Source organism: Mandrillus leucophaeus, unplaced genomic scaffold (assembly GCF_000951045.1).
Source record: "Mandrillus leucophaeus isolate KB7577 unplaced genomic scaffold, Mleu.le_1.0 Scaffold74, whole genome shotgun sequence".
Lineage (NCBI taxonomy): Eukaryota > Metazoa > Chordata > Mammalia > Primates > Cercopithecidae > Mandrillus > Mandrillus leucophaeus.
This window is the reverse complement of record NW_012108030.1, coordinates 1-24,625: the sequence shown is the minus strand read 5'-3', so window position 1 is coordinate 24,625 and position 24,625 is coordinate 1. Positions and strand designations below refer to the sequence as shown.

Genomic DNA, 24,625 nt, shown 5'->3' with positions numbered 1-24,625 from the left:
GACAATTCCAGGGCTTTTGAATCAAGCCTCAGCCTTCCTGGCCGGTCTTGCCTCCAAAATCGGAAAAACAGAGGCGCTGGGCTCAAGACTGAGACTCACAGGTGCCGCCCCGGCCCCGCCCTCTGCCGGTTCTAAAGGGCAAAGTCTCTCCCCGTGGCGCGGCGCTTCGCCCTGCCCAGGCCCCGCCCACCTCCTCGTGGACCCCGCCCAGGCCTTATTTCTGTCCTGCGCACGCAGATTCACGCAAACCTGAAAGCGGATAGCGCGGAGTGGAGGTCCCACTGCAGCCCGTGAGTTTCTCTCTGTCTTGTATTAAGTCTGTGTTTCCCAGGTCCCCGGCGCTTCTGTACCTGGGACGTGGGGTCCCTACAGACCTGGAAATTCTCGCCCTTCTTCCTTCATGCAGAGCAAATTGAGACGTCCCTTTGAGAGTCTGGGGTTCACTTCCTTTCCTACAGACCTGGAAATTCTCGCCCGTCTTCCTTCATGCAGAGCAAATTGAGAGTCTGGGGTTCGCTTCCTTTTGGGTTTAAAGTCGCCTTGAGGCTGGTGCGGTCTGGTTTTTCTGCTGTAGGGCAATGTATACACTTTCTATTGCGTAGTTTTCCTGCTTAAAACCTTTTTCTAACTCCTCCCGCCCCGCGCTTTTTAAAGTCCTCACAGGTGAGGTGGATTCCCGCCCTGGGCGCCTCCCACCCTCGCCTTCGTTGGCTTGTCGAGTGTAGCGCCCTGGCCCCAGTCCCTCAGAGGCCGCGTCCTCTGCCTGGTCCTGAGATTCTGCAGACCCCGCCACTGTCTTAAGGCGCCGTCGCCCCCCACCTCCCTCCTCGTGCCGGGTCCTGCTGCTCCCCAGGTCTCCCCTCCGCAGTCACCGCTTCTCCTAAGCGCGCGCTGGGGAGGTGCCCGGGGCCTGTCCTGTGACACGGGCTGTTCTTGCCTGCCCAGCTCCAGCCCCTGGAAAATGTGCTTCCCCGGGATGCAGGCCTCTTACTCCAAACCCCCCTGTAATCGTGTGGGCCAAAGGGATCAGGAGACAGAGAGCAGTAGAAAACCTGAGATAAGAAAAGAAAACAGGAGGAGAAAAGTAACTGCAGAAATGTAGAGAAAAGCTAGATGTACAGAGACATGGCAAGGAGAACAGAGGGAGAACCACAGCAGGGAGGATTATTGTGGGTCTAGAGTGCCATAGAGTGGGGACGGGGGATATAACAGGGAAGAGAGAATTTAACAGGGAGAGCAGAGGAGGCGCAGAGATGGGAGAAGAGGGAGAAATCTATGGAGACTGAGGACAATCGAAAGATTAAAAGATCTATGAAGAAGGAGCAATAAGAGGTTAAATAAGTTGTGAGGATGGAGCAGAAGAGGTGGAAGAGAAGGAATAAAGGGAAGAAGGGGATAAACAGCAGGAGAGGAGAGGGGTACAAAATGAGGAACAGAATTCCAGGGAAAAAGAAAACAAGAGCTGGAGAGAGAAGAGGAGAATGCGAGATATGTACAGAATTAGGGAGGGAAGCACAGTAATGAAGACAGAGGGGCTGGGCGCAGTGGCTCATGCCTGTTATCCCGGCACTGTAGGAGACTAAGACAAGGGGATTGCCTGAGTCCAGGAGCCCGACACCAGCCTGGGCAGCATAATGAGACTCACGTCTCTGACCGAAAAAAGAAAAAAAAAAGTTAATGGGCCATGATGGTGGACACCTGTAATCCTAGCTACTCTGGAGGCCGATGTAGGAGGATCACTTGAGCCCAGGAGGTCCAGGCTGCAGTGAGCCGAGATCATGCCACTGCACCCCAGCCTGGTCAACAGAGTGAGACCCTGTCTCAAAAGAAAAAAAGGAGCGGGGGACTTTGGGTTCAGATGAGTAGGTGAGTTCATACTACTAGTCGTGACATGTTGACTTCTTTGTATGTAATCTAGTAACTTTAAAAATTTGTTTAAATTATACAGATGAGGTTGAGAATTTTTAAACTCCTATCTATGAGACGTTTACATTCTGTAAATCTTGGCATCTGAGGTCAGCTTCCACTTGGAATCCCTATTCAGCCCGAGGGCAGTGACTTATTCAGTTGTGAGTCACTCTCTTGCCTTTTCTCAGAGTTGGGTATAAAGTGGAACAGTGAAGTGGGGAAAGAAAAATTGGTGTTATTACATAATACTTTTAATTTAATTGATTAATATTTGGGACAGGCGTGAGCCTGGGCGATAAAGCCAGAGCCTGTCCCAAATATTAATTAATCCAGCACTTTGGGAGGCTAAGGCTAATCTCAGCACTTTGGGAGGCTACGGCTAGTGGATCACTTCAGGTCAGGGATTCGAGACCAGTCTGGCCAACATGATGAAACTCTGTCTCTACTAAAAATACAAAAATTAGCAGGGCATGATGGTACTCGCCTGAAATCCCAGATACTAGAAAGGCTGAGGAAAGAGAATCGGAGAATCGCTTGAGCCTGGGAGGGAAAGGTTACAGTGAGCCAAGATCCTGCCACTACACTCTAGCCCAGGTGACAGAGCGAGACTCTGTTTCAAAAAGCAAAACAAAACCTTCTGGCTAACTTTAAAAATATCCAGTTCTGGCCTTGCGCGATGACTCACGCCTGTAATCCCAGCACTTTTGGAGGCTGATGCGGGCAGATCACCAGAGGTAGGGAGTTTGAGAATAGCCTGACCAACATGGAGAAATCTTGTTTCTACTAAAAATACAAAATTAGGCAGGGGTGGTGGCGCGTGATTGTAATCCCAGCTACTCGAGAGGCTGAGGCGAGAGAGGTCGCTTGAACCCGGGAGGCAGAGGTTGCAGTGAGTTGAGATAGCACCATTGGGCTCTACCTTGGGCAACAAGAGCGAAACTCTGCCTAAAAACAAACAAACAGATATCCATTTGCCTGTTTGCTTCTGTGCTTTTGATTCAGTAGTTCTTGGAAGAGAGCTCGATGTCCACATATTACATATTACAACGTTCCCCAAGCATTCAGAGGGAGGCAGTCAGCGGAACAATTAGTGAAATGTTTTCCTAGATCATCTGCAATGCCTTCTTTCCTACTGAAACATAGGACTGGGACTCTAGAAAAGCTCCAGCATGTCACCTTCCTTTTTTTTATAAGCAGGAGTCTCTTTCTGACCTGCTGTCTCCATGTTGGAGCAAGGGAAAGAGCCCTGGACTGTGGAGAGTGAAGTGAAAATAGCAACAAAATCCAGCTGGGTGGGAATGTATTACAGGTGTAAAGGCAGGTAAGCGCTCAGATGGGCAGAGTGGAAGCTCCACCTTCCAATAGTGTGTGGGGAAACTCTGCAAGTGGGAGAATTCTGTGGGAAAAGAAAAGTTTAAATCCTGAGATCTCTGAGTGAACATCTTTATTTGCCCCCTCTTACCTCTCTGCTATTTACTTATTTATTTATTTAATTTTTTGAGACAGCGTCTCCCTCTCTTGCCCAGACTGAAGTGCAGTGGCACAATAGCTCACTACGACCTCTGCCGCCTGGGTTCAAGTGACTGTCCTGTCTCAGCCTCTCAAGGAGCTGGAAATACAGTCATGCATCACCACCACACCAGGCTGATTTCTTTATTTTTAGTAGAGATGGTGTGGCACCATGTTGGCCAGGCTGGTCTTGAACTCCTGACCTCAGGTGATTTGCCCGGTGCTGAAATTACAAGTGTGAGCCACCGCCCCAGGCCCCTCTGCTCTTTAGATGTGTGATAGTTTGATTTTTTTATCCTCTAGTGATGCTGCAGCTCAGAGACAAAGGCAGAGTCTTGATCCTGATGGGCAGCACCCTGTCATCTGGCTTCTGTGGCCTCTTTGGTTTTTTGACTCTGCGGCACAGGGAGGGCTGTGTCAAAGGGATCTCTTTCCGCTGTGGTCTCTCCTTCTGTACTTGATTCCATCTGATGCTCCGTTCTCTGTTCCTGTAGATCAGAACTGAGGCCTCCATACACCTACCCCTTGACCTATTCAGGTTCCATCCCATTTCCTGTACTTGGAACACCTAATTAGGAGATCAGAAAACCCGGGCTGCTCCTCTGCATCTGGGGCCCGGGATACTGCACAGAGCCCTCTCTGGTTGTTCAAATAGTTGGCTTGCCTATTTGAAATAGGAAAAAAGGCCGTGCGCGGTGGCTTATGCCTGTAATCCCATCATTTTGAGAGGCTGAGGAGGGCAGATCACTTGAAGTCGGGAGTTTGAGACCAGCCTGGCCAACATGGTGAAACCCCGTTTCTACTAAAAATACCAAAAGTAACCGGGCGTGGTGGTGGGTGTCTATAATCCCAGCTACTCGGGAGACTGAGGCAGAAGAATCTCTTGAAACCAGGAGGTGGACTTTGCAGTGAGCTGAGATTTTGACACTATACTTTGCCTTGGCGACAAAGTGAGACTCCGTCCCACCCGCCAAAAAATAAAAATAAAAAAAAAATTTAAAAAAAAGTGTTTTCCGTACTCTCTCATGCCACTGAGCACAGAATGCCTCCATTCTGATCACCAAAATTTGTGGATTTCTCCCCAACCACATCTTGGAGTGCAAGATGATCTCGGCTCACCACAACCTCCGTTTCCAGGTTGAAACAATTCTCCCGCCTCAGCCTCCCGAGTAGCTGGCAAAGAGCAAGACCTCATCTCAAAATAAAATAAAATATATGAGAACAAAGTTACTCAAACTACGAAAGGCTAATCAGAGACTGAAAAGAAAGCAACCATTTGTCTCTTATCTACCTATGTCCTGGAACCCCCCCTCCCCGGCTTTGAGTTGTTCTACCTTTCCCGACTGAACCAATGTACATCTGACACTTACTGATTGATATGACATATCTCCCTAAAATGTAAGGTCTACCTAGACCATATTGGGCACATGCCATTAGGACCTCCTGAGCCTGCGTCATGCGCATACTCTTAACCTTGGCAAGATAAACTTTCTAAACTGATTGAGACGTCTCAGATACTTGGCTCACAAACTATTTTTAAAGTCCCAGGTGATTTATTTTAGCAGCTATAAGAAAAATCTGGGCTGGTACGGTGGCTCATGCCTGTAATCCCAGCACCTTGGGAGGCCAAGGCGAGCAGATCACAAGGTCAGGAGTTCGAGACCATCCTGGCCAAGATGGTGAAACCCTGTCTCTAGTAAAAATACAAAAATTAGCGGGTGTCTTGGGTACGTGCCTCTAATCCCAGCTACTCCGGAGGCTGAGGCTGGAGAATCGCTTGATCCAGGGAGTCGTGGCTTGCAGTGAGCCGAGACTGTGCCACTTCTCTCTAGCCTGGTGACAGAGCAAGACTCTGTCCAAAAAAAAAAAGAAGAAAAAAGAAAAAGCTGGTTTCAGGGGTTTCTGGTTACATCAGGAAGTTTCATCAGTCATACTTCAGAGAATCACGTTCTTGAGGCAATGTTTGTGTCCTGAGTTTATTTTTTATATGTCCTCTTGACTTTGGTTTAGTTGTGAAGCAGCCTTATTTTCTGGGGTAATATCTGAGGTTCATTGTCTCATGGCCACGGAAATCAAGTACATGGACACCCAAGAGTGACGTTAGAGTGGAAGTTCAATAGGCGAAAGAAAGTCAATAGCTCTCTGCTACAGAGAAGGGTCCTGGAAAAATGGTTTGAGGATTCGTGGTAAAATGTAGGGATTTTATTGATGAGCTGGTGGGGAGGCAGTGTCTTATCTACATAGGGCGTGAAAAACTCGTTAGGACCAGATGTGTCATTTGCATACGGCATGAATTTCTGGTAGCCCCCTCCCCAATCTTTTATTATGCAGGTGGGTTCTGTGCCTGAGATGTGCGCCATCTTGCCCATTTCTTTCTGACTGTACACGTGCTAACAAAAAAGGAAAGACGGAGCTTCCATTGTGGGCATGCCTAGGCCCAAGGTTGCCCCTTTCCTATTGGCGCAGCTGCTGACTTCCCTCCGTGCAAGCTTCCAGCTTGCTTACCTGTTTTCAGATCAATTTTTCAGGCTGCTCTTCGTTAGAACAAAATGATATTTTGGGCAGCTTTTTGTTAGAAGGGAAGCTCTGCAGAGGAGTTTTTGCCCTCACTATCTGCTTAAATAATTTCTTTCTACCTCCTGTGTCAGTTGGATATGGCAAGGGTGACCCAACTGATAGGATGAACTTTCACCACGGCAGAATTTTCAATTCACTTTACGTGCATTCTGAAAGTAACTAGAAAAGATACTTTTTATTGGCAAATTGTAAGGGTTTTGTTTGTTTGTTTTGAGACAGTCTCACTGTGTCACCCAGGCTGGAGTGCGGTGGCGTGATCCTGACTCACTGCCACCTCCGCCTCCCAGGTTCAAGCAATTTTCCTACCCCAACCTCCTGAGTAGCTGGGATTACAGGTGTGCGCCACCACGCCTGGCTAATTTTTGTATTTTTAGTAGAAATGCCATTTCGCTATGTTGGCCAGGCTGGTCTCGAACTCCGGTCCTCAAGTGATCTGCCTGCCTCGGCCTCCCAAAGTGCTGGGATTACAGGCATGAGCCACCATGCCCAGCCAATTATAAGGTATTTTAAAATTATTATTTTTTTGAGACGGAGTCTTCAGTCTGTCACTCAGGCTGGAGTGCAGTGGCACTATCTTGCCTCACTGCAACCTCCGTCTCCTGGGTTCAAGCAGTTCTCCCGCCTCAGCCTACCAAGTAGCTGGGATTACAGGCATGCACCATTACTCCCAGCTAACTTTTTTTTGTATTTTTAGTAGAGATGGGGTTTCACCATATTGGCCAGTCTAGTCTTTAACTCCTGACCGGGTGATCCGCCTGCCTCAGCCCCCCAAAGTGCTGGGATTACAGGCGTGAGCCACCGCGCCCGGCCCTATAAGTTATTTTATACCATTTCTTTGTTTTCTCTTTCTGTCAGGTATGGTTAGAAAACCTGTAACATAGAGAGTCTTCAGAATATATTTGGATTTATTGTGGAGTCCTAATTAGGGAAAAGGAGTCTGGCTAGTGGGAACAGGGGGAAAGCAAAGAGATAAGGCAAATAAGCTATTTTAAAACTTAAACATTGAGTTACCATATCATCCAGCAAGCCTAGTCCTGGGTATACATGCAAAATAAATCAGTATATGAAAAAGATCTCTGCACTACCATGTGTGTGCACTCCTGTTCACAATAGCCAAGATTTGGAAGCAACCTAAGTGTCCAGCAACAGATAAATGGACAAAAAAAAAAGTGGTGCTTACACACAACGGACCAATGTTCAGCCATCAAAAAGTATGGTATCCTGTCATTTGCAAAAACATAGAGGCAACTGGAGATCTTTTTTTTTTCTTTTGCTGAGACAGAGTCTCTCTCTGTCACCCAGGCTAGAGTGCAGCAGTGTGATCTCTGCTCACTGCAACCTCCACCTCCTGGGTTCAAGCGATTCTCCTTACTCAGTCTCCCGAGTAGCTGAGATTACAATCGTACACCACCACGCCCAGCTCAATTTTGGTGTTACTTTTGTTCATATTCCCCACATTTACTTTTATTTCACAGTACTTTTTATATCCTTACTGTATGTGTATTTTTATTTTATGTAAATTAAAATGCATGCCATGTGCTCATTTGGGACGTAAGAGAAAGACATTTAGAAGAATACAAGTTACACTTATCAATAGGGATGCAGGTTTGTCCGAGTGTGAAACTGCACTGCTATGGGATTCTCATCATGTTCACATAAGTAACCTAAGGCCGACTGCAGAGAGGATAACTGAAGTGGAAGGCGTGATTGTATGTTCTCAAATTGTATGATGATTAATTCCATCATAAAATAAAACTGTAGATCCTTCAGCCTTAGCAACCTGATGGTGCATTGTTTGTGTTTAGACATGAAGGATCCTATAGAGGTGAGATAAAGCTATGCAGGTAGATGGGACACAATTAACTCAGAGTTATAAAAAAATAAATTTTATTGACACATGAAATTTATGATACATTCTAAATAAAACAATAGAAAATGTCGCCTGGCCAACATAGTGAAACCACATCTCTACCAAAAAATACAAAAATTAACTGGGCATGGTGATGGTGCGCATGTAGTCCCATCTACTAGGGAGGCTGAGGCAGGAGAATTGCTTGAACCTGGGAGGCGGAGGTTGCAGTGAGCCATGATCGCTCCATTGCAGTCCAGCCTGGGTGACAGAGTGAGACATTGTCTCAAAAAACAAACAATAGAAAATGTAATGCTGGCAGTTTAATGGGATTCCTAATCAAGAACATGCTATTGTGGTTTTTTTTTTTTTTTTTTTTTAAATAATTAAACTCTCCTCTTTGGACCGGATACAGTGGCTCACACCTGTAATCCCAACACTTTTAGGAGGCCAAGCAGAAGGATCACTTGAGCTCAGGAGTTCAAAACCAGTCTGGGACACGTAGCGAAACCTCGTCTCTACAAATAGAAAAAAAGAAAAAAATGCTAAAAAATCCTCTTCTCTGTGATAACTATTCTTTTCAATTTCAAGATTAAGATCAATTTTTCCTCAATCTTGCTACATGACAGCTACTGCCATTCAATGGAGATGTGGCTAACATTTCCCCTGCATTACCTCTACCTTACATATAATCACTTCCTATTAACGTATTAATCTCCTCCAGTAAAAACTGCAGTCTCTTGAGGTCTTGGATTGCTCTCTTTCATGATTGGTTGGTTAGAGCATTTCTTTCCTATAATCCACACTGGCCCTCTGTGAAGAATGCCCTGTATGCAATAATATGACTGATATCACAGCTTTACATTATTCTCAGCCCCTTACAAATCTTAATTCAGCCATTTTTTTCCTTTTCTTTTTTTTTCTTTGAAATACTCACTCTCATCCAGGCTGGAGTGAAGTGGCACAATCTAGGCTCACTGCAACCTCCGCCTCATGGGTTTAAGTGATTCTCCTGCCTCAGCCTCTCATAGCTGGGATTACAAGCGTGCGTCACTATGCCTGGCGTGTTTTTGTATTTTTAGTAGAGATGCGGTTTCACTTTCTTGCCCAAGCTGGTCTCGAACTCCTGATCTCAGGTGATATACCTGCCTCGGCCTCCCAAAGTGTTGGAATTACAGGAGTGAGCCACAATGCCTGGCCCATTGTTGTTTTTGAGGAGCATCACAGAAGCACAATCTCCGTCTGGTTCTGTTTCCTTTTCTTTGTGTGTGTGTGTGTGTGTTTTTTTTTTTTTTTTTGAGATGGAGTCTCACCTGTCACCCAGGCTGAAGTGCAGTGGCGCAATCTCGGCCCACTGCAAGCTCCGCCTCCTAGATTCAAGCAATTCTGCCTCAGTCTCCTGAGTGGCTGGGATTACAGGTGCCAGCCACAATGTCTGGCTAATTTTTGTTATTTTTAGTAAAGATGGGGTTTCACCATGCTGGCCAGGCTGTTCTCAAACTCCTGACCTCAAGTGATCCACCCGTGTCCGCCTCCCAAAGTGCTGGGATTAGCCAATATTCAGCCAATATTTAATTTCAAAAGATAGTGTCCCTGTTTCACAGGAATATGGAGAGAAATGATCTCACCTAATGAAGTAGGCCATTTTTTCCTATTCTTGCCTATAGATCATGAAATGACTAAGAAAGACATCATAAAAACATTTCTAATGTCAGCTTGAAAGTTAACATTGGTAAAGAAGTCTTTCTCCTTCAATAATGTAATCAATTATTTTATGACCTGAAGGTAACTGGCCATTTCCAAATGTCTTTGAGTTTTTGATGTATGTCATGACTTTTAACATATTCTGAATTGTAATTATTCTGCAGAATGTAATATAAAAGACTAATGGCAGAGAATTAGACTTCCTATGAGCTCTCAGATGGATTATAGTCTGTGAATTGGTTAATTTACCATATCACTACATTTGTGTTTGTTCCACTATAATTTTTTTTTTTTTTTTTTTTTGAGGAGTTTTGCCCAGGCTGAAGTGCAGTGGTGAGATCTCAGCTCACTGCAAGCTCCGCCTCCCAGGTTCAAGTGATTCTCCTGCCTCAGCCTCTCAAATAGCTGGGATTACAGGCACCCACTACCACACCTGGCTAATTTTTGTATTTTTAGTAGAGTTGGGGTTTCACTATGTTGGTCAAGCCGGTCTCAAACTCCTGACCTCATGATCCACCCAACTCGGCCTCCCAGTGTGCTGGGATTACGGGCGTGAGCCACCACACCTGGAATCCACTATGAATTATTTTTTGAGACAGAGTCTCACTCTCTCGACCAGGCTGGAGTGCAGTGGCACGATCTTGGCTCACTGCAACCTCTGCCTGCCAGGTTCAAGCAACTCTCCTGTCTCAGCCTCCCGAGCAGCTGGGACTACAGGCGTGCACTGCTACCCCCAGCTATTTTTTGTATTTTTAGTAGAGACAGGGTTTCACCATGTTGTTTGGCAGGATGGTCTCAATCTCTTGATCTCATGATCCACCCGCCTCGGCCTCCCAAAGTGCTGAGATTACAGGAATGAGCCACTGCATCCAGCCCTCCAATATGAATATACATATATATTTTTTAAAAGACGGAGTCTTGCTCTGTCGCCCAGGCTGGAGTGCAGTGGCGCAATCTCGGCTCACTGCAAGCTCCGCCTCCTGGGTTCATGCCATTCTCCTGTCTCAGCCTTCTGAGTAGCTGGGACTACAGGCGCCCACCACCACACCCGGCTAATTTTTTGTATTTTTAGTAGAGACGGGGTTTCACCGTGTTAGCCAGGATGGTCTCGAACTCCTGACCTTGTGATCCGCCTGCCTCGGCCTCCCAAAGTGCTGGGATTACAGGCGTGAGCCACCGCGCCCGGCCTCCACTATGAATTTTTAATGAACCATGAGAATGCATCTTAGACTAGTGACCTTTCCAGATTTACTACATTTACTTGGTTTTTATTGAGTAGATCTCTCATGACAAAATAATGAATATTACACTGAAAGGCTTATTACATTCATTATCTTTGTGTAGTTACTCTCCAGTATAAACCCTGTGATGGTCCAGTTTTGATGCTTGGGTAAAAGCCTAAGCATGCACATTCCCTTTGTATGGTTTCATCAAAAAAGTTTTTGATGCCTAGTAAGACTATGGCCTGCAGAAAATCTCTATCACATATAATTATATAAAGGCTCTTTAGTATGGATTCTCTGATATTGATGAATGTTTGAAGTCATAATGGTTTCCCACTCAGTGTTTTTGTTTCTCAAGTATGAAATTTTGCAATATTGTACAATGTGAGAGTTGTGCCAGAAGACCTTGCCACTTTCATTACATTTGTTAGGTTTCTCACCAGCAAGAATTCTTTGAAAAATCCTGATCTCAGACTTTTACCTTAAGGCCTTGCCACTTTCAATACATTACTAAAGTTTCTCTCCCCTATGGACTAGCTAATGGTTATTAAGCCTTGAACAAAACTAAAGGCTCTGCTACATTCATTATACTTGCAAAGTTTTTCTCCAGTATAAATTATTGTATGTGTTGCAAGGCTTTAATGCTGACTGAACCCTCTGCCACATTAATTACATTTGTTAGATTTCTCTCCGGCATGAAATCTCTGATGACCAACAAGATATGAACTGTCGCGGAAGAGTTTGCCACATTCATTACATTTGAAAGGTTTCTCTCCAGTATGGGTCACATGATGATTAGTAAGGCTTGAATGCACACTGAAAGCTTTGCCACATTCATTACATTTGTAAGGTTTCTCTCCAATGTGAATTTTCCGATGATGTGCTAGGGATGAGTTTAGACTGAAGACCTTCCCACATTCATTACATTTATAAGGTTTTTCTCCAGTATGAATTCTCCGATGATATGCAAGGTATGAATTTTGACTGAAGACTCTGCCACATTCATTACATTTGTAAGGTTTCTCTCCAGTATGAATTCTGCGATGTTGTACAAGATGTGAATTTTGACTGAATGCTTTGTCACACTCATCACACTTATAAGGTTTCTCACCAGTATGAATTAGCAGATGTTGGGCAAGGTATGAATTGCGACTGAAGACCTTGCCACATTCATTACATTTGTAAGGTTTCTCTCCAGTATGGATTCTCCAGTGATTTGCTAGGGATGACTTGTGACTGAAGACCTTGCCACATTCATTACATTTGTAGGGTTTCTCTCCAGTGTGAATTCTCCGATGTTGTGCAAGGTGTGAAATATGATTGAAGACCTTTCCACATTCATTACATTTGTAGGGTTTCTCTCCAGTATGAATGATCAGATGTTGTATAAGGTAGGAATTGCGACTGAACACCTTGCCACATTTGTTACATTTGTAAGGTTTTTCTCCAGTATGAATTGTCCGATGTTGTGCAAGGTGAGAAATTTGATGGAATACCTTTCCACATTCATTACATTTATAAGGTTTCTCTCCAGTATGAATTCTTTGATGTTGTGCAAGGTGTGAAATTTGATTAAAGACCTTGCCACATTCATTACATTTATATGGTTTCTCTCCAGTATGAATCCTGCGATGCTGTGCAAGGTGTGAAATATTATTGAAGACCTTGCCACATTCGTTACATTTATATGGCTTCTCTCCAGTATGAATTCTTCGATGACTTGCAAGGTTTGATTTTTTATTGAAGCTCTTGCCACATATATCACATTTAAGCTGCTTCTCCTCAGTATGGATTATTTGATGTATAGTAAAATGTAAGCCTTGGTGAAAGGACTTGCCACACTCATTACATTTGTAGTGTTCTGTCCCAATGTTTGCTTTCTCTTTTTGTGTGAATAACGAATCCACAAAATTATATTCATGTGTATGAGAAACGTGGGTTTTGACAGTAGAAGAAATACCTTGGGGTGGGGAAACTAAGGAACTACTATCGACAGATTTTTCCGTGTGATCATATTTGTATATTTTCCTTTCAGCTTCAAATAGCTGCAGTTCTGGTAAGTGTGACTGTAAGTTTAATCCAAGTTGATTTTTAATAGGCTTGCTTTGTACATCATCCTTTCTACCATGCGTGTCTCTTCTACCAATGAGACTTTCCTTATAGGTCACACACACTCGTTTGTAATGTCTTTCATCACGTCTCCACCGACATTGAGAGTCATGTACATTTTTCTGGGTTTCACTGAAGCAAAAATCTTCTATGTCGTGGCTTTCATGTCTTTCCAACATTACTGTCTGGAATATTTCTCCTGTATTACTCTCCTTTTTTGTTGGTAATTCCTTGATCTCATGTTTAGAAAAAATACCTATAAGACATAAGGAACCCATAGTTTCCAATTAATTACAGATAGTCAATAAATATCTCCTATTGAAATATGTAATATTACACTAAGAGTAATACTTATGTTAAAGGAAATTATAAAACTCCCAATCATGATTTTTAATTTTTTGGAGAACAAAAGGAACAGATATTTTCTTTTCTTTTTAAGATGGAGTCTTGCTCTGTCGCTCAGGCTGGAGTGCAGGGGCGCAGTCTCGGCTCACTGCAAGGTCCGCCTCCCGGGTTCACGCCATTCTCCTGCCTCAGCCTCCCAAGTAGCTGGGACTACAGGCGCCCGCCACTACGCCCGGCTAATTTTTTATATTTCTAGTAGAGACGGGGTTTCACCATGTTAGTCAGGATGGTCTCGATCTCCTGACCTCATGATCCGCCCACCTCGGCTTCCCAAAGTGCTGGGATTACAGATGTGAGCCACCGCACCCGGCCAGGAACAGATATTTTCTAATAGAGAAAGGGTGACTGCACATAATTCAAACTAACTGCAGAACAGTAGTATAAAGAAAGCTACGACCAACCACTTACATTGCAAAAATTAGTTAGGTTAGCTCCCCAAAAAGGAGAATTTTTCCAACATGAAGCCTGGGCATACTGCAATAGAAGGGAAACATGGCTGTCTAGTAATTGAAAAGAATTTTGGAATTGGGAAATTTATTGACTAAGGTCAGAGAAAACATTCTTTGGAGCAAACTGAAAAATAAAAGGTATACAACACAACGAAGGCACCCATGGTCTAAATGTTTGCATTGACCAAAATTAGTCTACTAAGATCCTATTCCCCAATATTATGTTATTGGAAGTGGGGACATTGGGCAACAATTAGGCCATGAGGAGGAAGCTCTAATGAACAGGATTAGTTGCCTGTATAAGGAAAACCACTAGAGTGCTTGCTTCCTTTCACTCTGACATATGAGACACAGCAAGAAGCTGGCTGGGGCAAGGTGCAGTGGCTCAGGCCTGTAATCTCAGCAATTTGTGAGCCCAGGGTGGGTGAATCATCTGAGGTCAGGAGTTTGAGACCAGCCTGTCCAGCATTATTAAACCCCATCTCTACTAAAAATACAAAAATTAGCAAAACTCCATTAAAAAAAAAAAAAAAGCAGACTAGGGTAAAATAGAAGGCACCACCCAGGAAGTGTTTTTATGCATCTTGGACTTCACTGCTTACAGATTTATGAGAAATTATTTCCTGCAGTTTAAGGTGTTAAGCATCTCAATCTACAGTTTCTTACGGTAGGTTGAGGTGGTTAAGACATGAAAAGCTCCATCTAATAAACCTGACAGAGACTGAAATCTTTTTTCTTAACTAAAGTAACTTTTCCATCTTCACAAAAACTCTGCAGTATTCCCACCCATCTACCAACAAACACTAACTTGCCAAAAGAAATTTGGAGTAAATTATTGCTTTTCAAATAAATAGAGTAAGTCCACCAATTTACACTGAAAGTAAGTGAGGTCAATGGTATTTGATCTTGGGCTGCAGACCCAGACATGTTCTTAAAAGTGGATGTAGTATTGACCTGGCAATCCCATTACTGGGTATATATCCAAAGGTTTATAAATCATTTTACTATAAAGACACACGCACGTGTATATTTCTTGCAGCAATAGTTACAATAACAAAGACTTAGAACCAACCCAAATGCCTGTCAAGGATAGACTGGTTAAAGAAAATGTGGCACATGTATTCCATGGAATGCTATGCAGTCATAAAAAAGAATGAGACTGGCAGGACACAGTGGCTCACACCTGTAACCCCAGCACTTTGGAAGGCTAAGGTGGGCAGATCACCTGAGGTCAGGAGTTGGAGACCAGCCTGACCAACATGGTGAAACCCCGTCTCTACTAAAAATACAAAATTAGCCAGACAAGGTGGTGCATACCTGTAATTCCAGCTACTTTGGAGGCTGAGGCGGGAGAATCGCTTGAACCCGGGAGGCGGAGGTTGTGGTGAGCCGAGATCATGCCATTGCACTCCAGCCTGGGCAACAAGAGCGAAACTCCATTTCAAAAAAAAAAGAAGGAAAAGAAAAGAAAAAAAAAAGAATGAGATCATGTCCTTTGTAGGGACATGGATGAAGCTGAAAGCCATCATGCTCAGCAAACTAACACAGGAACAGAAAACCAAACACTGCATGTTCTGACTCATAAGTGAGTTGAACAATTAGAACACGTGGACACAGGGGCAGAAACAACATACAGCAGGGCCTATCGGGGTGGGGGGCAAGAGGAGGGAGAACATTGGGAAAAACACCTAATGCATGCAGGGCTTAAAACCTAGATGACGGGTTGATGGGTGCAGCAAATCACCATGGCACATGTATACCTACGTAACAAACCTGCACATTCTGCACATGTACCCCAGAACTTAAAGTAAAATTTAGACAGTGGCATGTCAACCATCATACAGAGCAGACATTGGTTTAGGCTGTGTCCTGAATGGATAAGCATGTGTCTTTCCTTACATAATGAGAGTAGTGTGGGGTCTGAGAGAGTACTGTGGATATTGAGGTGGTCAGAAATACAATATGTTAATAAGTGACAGTAGGCCGGGAGCAGTGGCTCACGCCTGTAATCCCAACACTTTGGGAGGCTCAGGCAGGTGGATCACCTGAAGTCAGGAGTACAAACCCAGCTTGGTCAACATGATGAAACCCTGTCTACTAAAAATACAAAAATTAGCTGGACGTGGAGTTTGGCGCCTGTAATCCCAGCTATTGGAAAGGCTGAGGCAGTCGAATGACTTGAACCTAGGAGGAGGAGATAGCAGTGAGCAGAGATCATGCCACTGTACTCCAGCCTGAGCAACAGAGCAAGACTCCATGTGAAAAAATATATAATTATGGTTCATCAGTTAAAATTTTGACTTTAGTGGAAAAGAACTGATTTAATAAAGAGCATTAATAATATTACATCCTTGCCTGGGCATGGTGGCTCACACCTGTAATCCCAGCACTTTGGGAGGCAAAGGCAGGCAGATCGCGAAGTCAAGAGATCGAGAATATTCTGGCCAACATGATGAAACCCTGTCTCCACTAAAAATGAAAAAATTAGCCGGGCATGGTGGTGCGTGCTTGTAGTCACAACTACTCAGGAGACTGAGGTAGGAGAATCAATTGAACCTGGGAGGCAGAGGTTGCAGTGAGCCAAGATCGTGCCATTGCTCTCCAGTCTGATGACAGAGCAAGACTCGGTCTCAAAAAAAAAAAAAAAAAGAACCCTATCTTCAACTCTGGGAAAAACTGCAATTGTGCAGCAAAAATGGAAGATATGATAATGTGGGAAGGAAGCAGGTTTATATCTCTTATAATGTATCCTATGAAATTTGTCAAACTGAATGACCTATGAATTCTATTTATAGGCACATATTCAACAAATCCAACGTATAGATTCAGCATGATTTCAGCTCACCTCTTTCTCCCATGTTGAAGAGATTCTCTTGCCTCAGTCTCCTGACTACAGGCACCCGCCACCACGTCCGACTACTTTTTGTATTTTTAGTAAAAACAGGGTTTTATCATGTTGGCCAGGCTGGTCTCAAACCCTCGACCTCAAGTGTTCCGCTTGCCTCAGCCTCTCAAAGTGATGGGATTACAGGCAGCCACTGCATGTGGCCATTTTTCCTATTTCAACTAGACAACCAGACTATTTGAACAAGTACAGAGGGCTCTGCGCAGTATCCCGCACCCCAGATGCAATGGAGGAGCAGCCCAGATTTTTCTATCTCCTAATTAGGTGTTCCAAGTACAGGAAATGGGATGGAACCTGAATAGGTCAAGGGGCAGGTGTATGTAGAGGGACGGGGCAGTTCTGATCTATAGGGACAGAGAATGGAGCATCAGATGGAATCAAGTACAGAAGGAGAGACCACAGGGGAAAGAGACCCCTCTGACACAGCCCTCCCTGTGCCGCAGACTCAAGAAAACAAAGAGGTGACAGAAGCCAGATGACAGGGTGCTGCCCATCAGGATAAACACCCTGCCTTTGTCTCTGAGCGGCAGCAGCACCACTAGAGGGCAAAAGGTCAAACTAACACACGTCTCAAGAGCACAGGGCACAGGCGTGGTGGCTCACCCCTGTCATCCCAGCACTTTGGGAGGCTGAGGCAGGCAAATCACCTGAGGTTGGTAGTTCGAGACCAATCTGGCCAACATGGCAAAACCTCGTCGCTATTAAAAATACAAAAATTAGCCAGGTGTGGTGGTGGTGCATACCTGTAAAAAGAAAAGAAGAGAAAAAGCGAGCAGAGGGATAAGTGGGACAAAGAAATATGTCCATTCAGAGATCTCAGGATTTAAATGATGCTTTTCCCACAGAATTCTCTCACTTGCAAAGAGTTTCCCCACACACTATTTGAAGATGGAGCTTCCACTCTGCCCATCTGACCTCTTACCTGTGTTTACCTCTGTAAAACATTCCCAGCCGGACACAGTGGCTCATGCCTGTAAGTAACCCCAGTACTTTGGGAGGCCGAGGCAGGTGGATCACAAGGAGACCATCTTGGCCAAACTGGTGAAATCCCGTCTCTACTAAAAATACAAGAATTAGCTGGGCGTGGTGGCATGTGCCTGCAGTCCCAACTACTCAGGAGGCTGAGAATTGCTTGAACCCAAGAGGTGGAGGTTGCAGTGAACTGAGATCGTGTCACTGCACTCCAGCCTGGGAGACAGAGTGAGACTCTGGCTCAAAAAAATAATAATAAATAAATAATCCCCACCCATCTGAATTTTTTTTGATATTTTCACTTTATGTTACATAGTCCAGGGCTCTTTGCCTTGCTCCAACAGGTCAGAAAGAGACTCCTGCTTATAAAAAGTAGGAAACATGACATGTTGGAGCTTTTCTAGAGCCCCAGCCCTACGTTCTGTAGGAAAGAAGACATTACAGATGGACCTAGGAAAATATCTCAAATTCCTCCATTGCCTGCCTTATTCTGAATCCTTAAAGAGCATTGTAATGTGTGGACATCAAGCTCTCTTCCAAGAACTACTGAATCGAAAGCACAGGAGTAGCAAACAGAAATCTGGATACCTTTAAAGTCTGCCATAAGGTTTTGTTTTTGTTTTTTGAGACAGAGTCTCGCTCTGTTGCCAGGGTTGGAGTGCAGTGGCGTGTTCTCAGCTCACTGCAACCATTGCCTCCCAGGTTCAAGTGATAATCTTACCTCAGCCTTTCTAGTAGCTGGGATTACAGGCGTGTGCCACCACACGACATTTCACCATGTTGGTGAGGCTGGTATCGAACTCCTAACCTGAAGTGATCCACAAGCATTGGCCTCCCAAAGTGCTCGGATTACAGGCATGAGTCACCATGCCTTGCCAGCCATAAGGTTTTAAGCCTACTTTACTTCTGGAAACCCCACTGAACTATCACGAAGAATGCAGAACATCTAAACAAAGGGCACAGTTAAAGTCCAGATGCTACATCATGACGCTTTTCATTTTGAAATCAATACAGCTTCCATTTTAGTCAAGCAAGGATGGGGTTCCCAGGAGGCAACTGGAGAAAATACAAAGATATGCAAGGGCACACCCCCACCTCTGGAGGGAAGTTATCCTCACCCAGGGAGACGAGGTTCCTATAATTCTCCAACATCACGTTTCTGTATAAAGTCCTCTGAGCAGGGTCCAGGCATTTCCACTCCTCCTGAGAGAATTCTATGGCCACATCCCTGAATGTCAGTAGACCCTGAAATGAAAACACATTTTAACCAAATGCTTATGGGAGGAGTTCTTATCTTTACAGAAGTGAGGAGAGTGGTGACAACAAGGATTTAATTGTAGTGAATGTTCTGACAAATCTGAGTATGGGATTTTTCACAACATGATGTCTTCCCAGTGGTGTTTTATTATACTTTGTGAACAGGTCATAATACCCTCTCGGTATAAATTTCTTATGTTTGTGAAGAATACAAGAGACGCTCAAATAAATAATAAATGCCTGGTTCCCATTATAGAAAAGTTAAAAACTTTTGGCCAGGTGCGGTGGCTCACACTCGTAATCCCAGCACTTTGGGAGGCTGAGGCAGGTGGATCACAAGGTCAGAAGTTTGAGACTAGCCTGGACAATCTGGTGAAACTCTGTCTCTACTAAAAATACAAGCATTAGTTGGACATAGTGGTAGATGCCTGTAGTCCCAGCTACTCAGGGGGCTAAGGCAGGAGAATTGCTTGAACCCGGGAGGTGGAGGTTGCAGTGAGCCGAGATCGCACAGTTGCACTCCAACCTGGGCAACACAGACTCTGTCTCAAAAAGAAAAAAGAAATGTTAGAAATTTTTATTGACACACCAAGTGACACTCAGTATATAGATGAGATAGAGCATGAGTAATGCCTTCAAAGATGACAATATTCACAGTGAAATGTCAGCCGGGCTCAATGGCTCATGCCTGTAATCCCAGCTACACAGGAGGCTGAGGCAGGAGACTTCCTTGATCCTGGGAGGCAGAGGTTGCAGTAATCCAAGATCACACCACTGCACTCCAGCCTGTTCAACAGAAATTCCATCTCAAATCAATAAATAAAAAATTAAAAAATTTAGCTGGGCATGGTGGCAGGCATCTATGGTTCCAGCTGCTTGGAAGGCTGAGGTGGGAGGATGTCTTTACCCTGAGGGTAGAGGTTGCAGTGAGCTATGATCGCACCACTGAGCTTCAGCCTGGGCAACAAAGTGAGGCCCCATCTCAAAATAAAATACGTGAAAACAAAATTACTCAAAGTACAAACAAACATTTTGTATATATATATATATATCCACAAAATAATAAAATATACACAGACTCACAAAAAACTAGAGTTGAATGCAAAGGGTTGTCATTTTCCCCAGATTTTCAAAATATGTACGTGTGTGTGTGTATATATATATAAAGGTTTTAAAAATATAAAAAGTAGCAAGTTTTGTTTAACTGAAGAGGAATCTCATCTTGGTGGAAAAGGATATTTTGGCAGTTGGAGGCAGGGGGGAATCTGTTCAGATCTAAGAAAACAGCAGATTACCCATCCTAGAAGCAATCACTCTTTTAACAGCCTTCCCTGGAGGAATCCTCAGATATTGGTAGTAATGCAGGCGAGCACAGAGGCAGTGACTATGACACTCTCTATACAGAGAAAAGTCACAAAGGACCCACATGTCATTCAGCCAATTTCCATGCAGGTGTCAAAGAGGAAGGTAGCCATGTTTACTAACATGAGAACGTGTAAATTTTCACAACCAGCAGGATCAAATATCAGAGTAAAATATTTACTAAAACACAAAGAACAACAGACACTGGGCGTCAGGCCTCTGAGCTCAAGCCTGCATGTATATATCCAGATGGCCTCAGGCAACCGAAAAGTACAAAGGAAGTGAAACAGTCAGCTCCTGTCTTAACTGATTGACCAACCTTATGACATTCCATTATGACTTGTTTCTGTCCTGTCCCAACTGATTGATGGATCAACCTCATGACATTCTTCTTCTGGACAATGAGTCTTATGATCTCCCCACCATGCACCTTGTGACTCCCTCCTCTGCTGACAATAGATAACCACCTTTAACTGTAACTTTCCACTGCTTACCCCAGTCCTATAAAACTGCCTCTCATTTATCTCCCTTTGCTGACTCCTTTTTCGGACTCAGCTTGCCTGCACCCAGGTAAAATAAGCAGCCTTATAAGCAGCCTTGATGCTCACACAAAACCTGTTTGGTGGTCTCTTCACACGGACGTGCATGACATTTGGTGAGACCCAGGACAGGAGGACTCCTTCGGGAGACTGACCTCCTGTCCTGGCCCCCACTCCATGAGGAGATCCACCTACGACCTCGGATCCTCAGACAAACCAGCCCAAGGATTCAAATTGGGTAAGTGGTCTTTTTACTCTCTTCTCCAACTTTTCTCACTATCCCTCAACCTTTTTCTTCTTTCAATTTCAGCACTGCCTTTCAGTCTCTCCCTTCCCTTAATTTCAGTTCCTTTCCTTTTCTGGTAGAGACAGAGGATACTTGTTTTATCCATGAACCCAAAACTCCGGCGCTGGTCACGGACTTGGGAAGACAGTCTTCTCTTGGTGTTTAATCACTGCAGGGATGCCTGCCTGATTATTCACTCACATTTCAGATTTGTTTGATCACCGCAGGGACACCTGCCTTGATCCTCCACCTTGGTGGCAAGTACCACTGCCTCTGGGCAGCAAGTACCACCCCCCAGTTGTGTCTCTACCCTTCTTTTCTCTAAACTTATCTTTTTACTATGGGCAACCATCCACCCTCCATTCCTCCTCCTTCCCCCTTAAGCCTGTGTTCTTAAAAACTTGAAACCTCTTCAACTCCCACCTGATCTAAAACCTAAGCATCTTACTTTCTCCTGCAACACTGCTTGGCCCCAATACAAACTTGATAATGGCTCTAAATGGCCAGAGAATGGCACTTTTTATTTCTCCATCCTACAAGACCTAAGTAATTTTTGTCATCAGATGGGCAAATGGTCTGAGGTGCCTTATGTCCAGGCATTTTTTACACTTTGCTCCCTCCCTAGCCTCTGCTCCCAATGTGACTAGTCCCAAATCCTTCTTCCCCTCCAGCCTGTCCCTTCAGTCCCAAACCCAAGTGCTGCTGAGTCTTCTGAATCCTCCTTTTCTGCAGACCCCTCTTTCCTCTCTGCCCCTTCCCAGGCCACTCCTCAGCAGGCTGAATCAAGTCCCGATTCTTCCTCAGCCTCTGCTCTCCCACCTTATAGCCCTGCTGTCACCTCCCCTCCCCACACCCAGTTTGGCTTACAATTTCGTTCTGCAGCAAATACTCCCCCACCTGCCCAACAATTTCCTCTTCAAGAGGTGGCTGGAGCTGAGGGCATCGTCAGAGTGCATGTACCATTTTCTCTATCAGACCTTTCCCAAATTAATCAGTGCTTAGGCCCCTTCTCATGAGACCCCATTAAAGATATACAGGAAATCCAGTATTTAACTGAGTACTACAACTTAACCTAGAGTGACTTAAATGTCATCCTAACTTCTACCCTTTCCCCAGATGAGCGAGATAGAGTTTATACCCTAGCCCAGTCCCACACTGACACCCACTGTCGTCATGAGCAAGACCTTCAAGAAGGCATCAGTATAGTTGCCCAAGAAGATCCCAAGTGGGAATACCAGACAGGCTCGCCAGGTGTAGGTAGGTGAGATTATATGATTTCCTGCCTAGTTGAAGTGCTTAAAAAGGTAGATTTCAAAGCTGTTAATTATGACAAACTTAAAGAAACTACCCAAGGTAAAGATGAAAACCCAGCCTAGTTCATGGTTCATCTGGCAGCAACACTGAGACACTTCACAGCCCTAGACCCTGAAGGGTCAGAAAGCCATCTCATTCTCAATATGCATTTTATCAACCAGTCAGCTCCTGACATTAGAAAAAAACTCCAAAAATTGGAATCCATTCCTCAAACCCCACAACAGGAATTAATCAATCTCGTCTTTAAGGTGTGAAATAATAGGAGGCAGCCAAGTGGCAATGCATTTCTGAGTTACAATTACTTGCCTCTGCTGTGAGACAAAACTAAGCTGCACCTCCAGCACACAAGAACTTCAAAATGCCTAAGGTGCAGTGGTCAGGCATTCCTACAGGACCTCCTCCCTCAGGATCCTGTTTCAGGTGCCAGAAATCTGGCCACTGGGCCAAGGAATGCCTGCAGCCAGGGATTCCTCGCAAGCCATGTCCCATCTGTTCAGGGACCCACTGGAAATCAGACTGCCCAGCTCACCCAGCAGCCACTCCTAAAGCCCCTAAAGCTCTGGCCCCGTGCTCTTTGACTCCTTCCCAGATCTGCTCAGCTTAGCAGCTGAAGACTGACACTGCCCCATCACCTCGGAAGACCCCCTGGACCATCAGGGATGCCAAGCTTTGGGTAACTGTCACAGTGGAGCATAAGTCCATCCCCTGTTTAATTGATACAGGGGCTACTCACTACACATTACCTTCTTTTCAAGGGCCTGTTTCCCTTGCCTCCATAACTGTTGTGGGTATTGAAGGCCAGGCTGCTAGACCCTTTAAAACTTCCCAATTTGGTGCCAACTTGAACAATATTCTTTTATGCACTCCTTTGTTGTTATCCCCACCTGCCCAGTTCCCTTATTAGGCTGAGACATTTTAACCAAATTACCTGCTTCCCTGACTGTTCCCAGACTACAGCCACATCTCATTGCTGCCCTTCTTTCCAACCCAAAGCTACCTTCACGTCTTCCTCTTGTCTCTCCTGACATTAACCCACAGGTATGGGACACCTCTACTCCCTCCCTGGCAACCAATCACACACCCATACCTAATCACCCTTACCCTGCTCAACACCAGTATCCCATCCCACAACAGGCTTTAAGGGGATTAAAGCCTGTTATCACTCGCCTTCTACAGCATGAGCTTCTAAAGTCTACAAACTCTCCTTACAATTCCCCCATTTTACCTGTCCAAAAAATGGACAAGTCTTACAGGTTGGTTCAGGATATGTGTCTTTTAAACCGAATTGTTTTGCCTATCCACCCTGTGGTGCCCAACCGGTACACTCTTTTGTCCTCAATATCTTCCTCCACAACTCACTATTCCATTCTTGATCTTTTTTTTTTTTGAGACAGAGTCTGGCTCTGTCACCCAGGCTGGAGTGCAGTGGCGTGATCTTGGCTCACTGCAAGCTCTGCCTCCCAGGTTCCCACTATTCTCCTGCCTCAGCCTCCGCGAGTAGCTGTAACTACAGGCGCCCGCCACCACGCCTGGCTAATTTTTTGTATTTGTTTTTAGTAGAGATGGGGTTTCACTGTGTTAGCCAGGATGGTCTCGATCTCCTGACCCCGTGATCTGCCCATTTCAGCCTCCCAAAGTGCTGGGATTACAGGTGTGAGCCACCGGGCCTGGCCATATTCTTGATCTTAAAGATGCTTTTTTCACTATTCCCCTGCACACCTCGTCTCAGCCCCTCTTTGCTTTTTCCTGGACTGAACCTGAGACTCATCAGTTCCAGCAGCTTACCTGGGCTGTACTGCCACAAAGTTTCCGGGATAACCCTCATTACTTCAGCCAAGCTCTTTCTCATCATTTACTTTCTTTCCACTCCTCTGCTTCCTACCTTATTCCAAACATTAATGACCTTCTACTCTGTAATCCCTCCTTTGAGTCTTCGCAAAGCTTGGGTTGGGATTTGAGAGATCAGCCGGACACAGTTGGCAGGGAAATTATGCCAAGGTAGGTAATGGATGGGGAAGAAATTTGAGCTTTGGAGGGGGATACCTGATATCCTTTGGAAAATAAATGTTGAAGGAGCAGGACGGTATCTTGCTGCAAAGATACTCCCCTCATATTTGGACTCCCCACAACACAAGTTACTATTCTTGTGGCTGCTCCATTATGCATCTCTCGGTAAAGACCCACTGGAATTCCCTTGGGTAACCTTTCACCTTCTCTATGCTCCTTCACTCTTCATCTGCAAAGCCCAACTACACAT

The 24,625-nt window shown here is 44.8% G+C and overlaps 1 protein-coding gene across 1 annotated transcript; it reads right to left on the bottom strand.

The window, feature by feature from the left end:
- Positions 1-10,797: 10,797 nt before the first annotated feature.
- On the bottom strand, positions 10,798-18,855 carry ZNF83 (zinc finger protein 83; the record flags this gene model as incomplete). The annotated part of the gene is made up of 2 exons (XM_011966038.1): positions 10,798-13,135; positions 18,729-18,855. Coding segments are annotated over 2 exons (1,827 nt in total), but the record flags the coding sequence as incomplete, so codon positions are not given.
- Between the last annotated feature and the right edge of the window lie 5,770 nt (positions 18,856-24,625).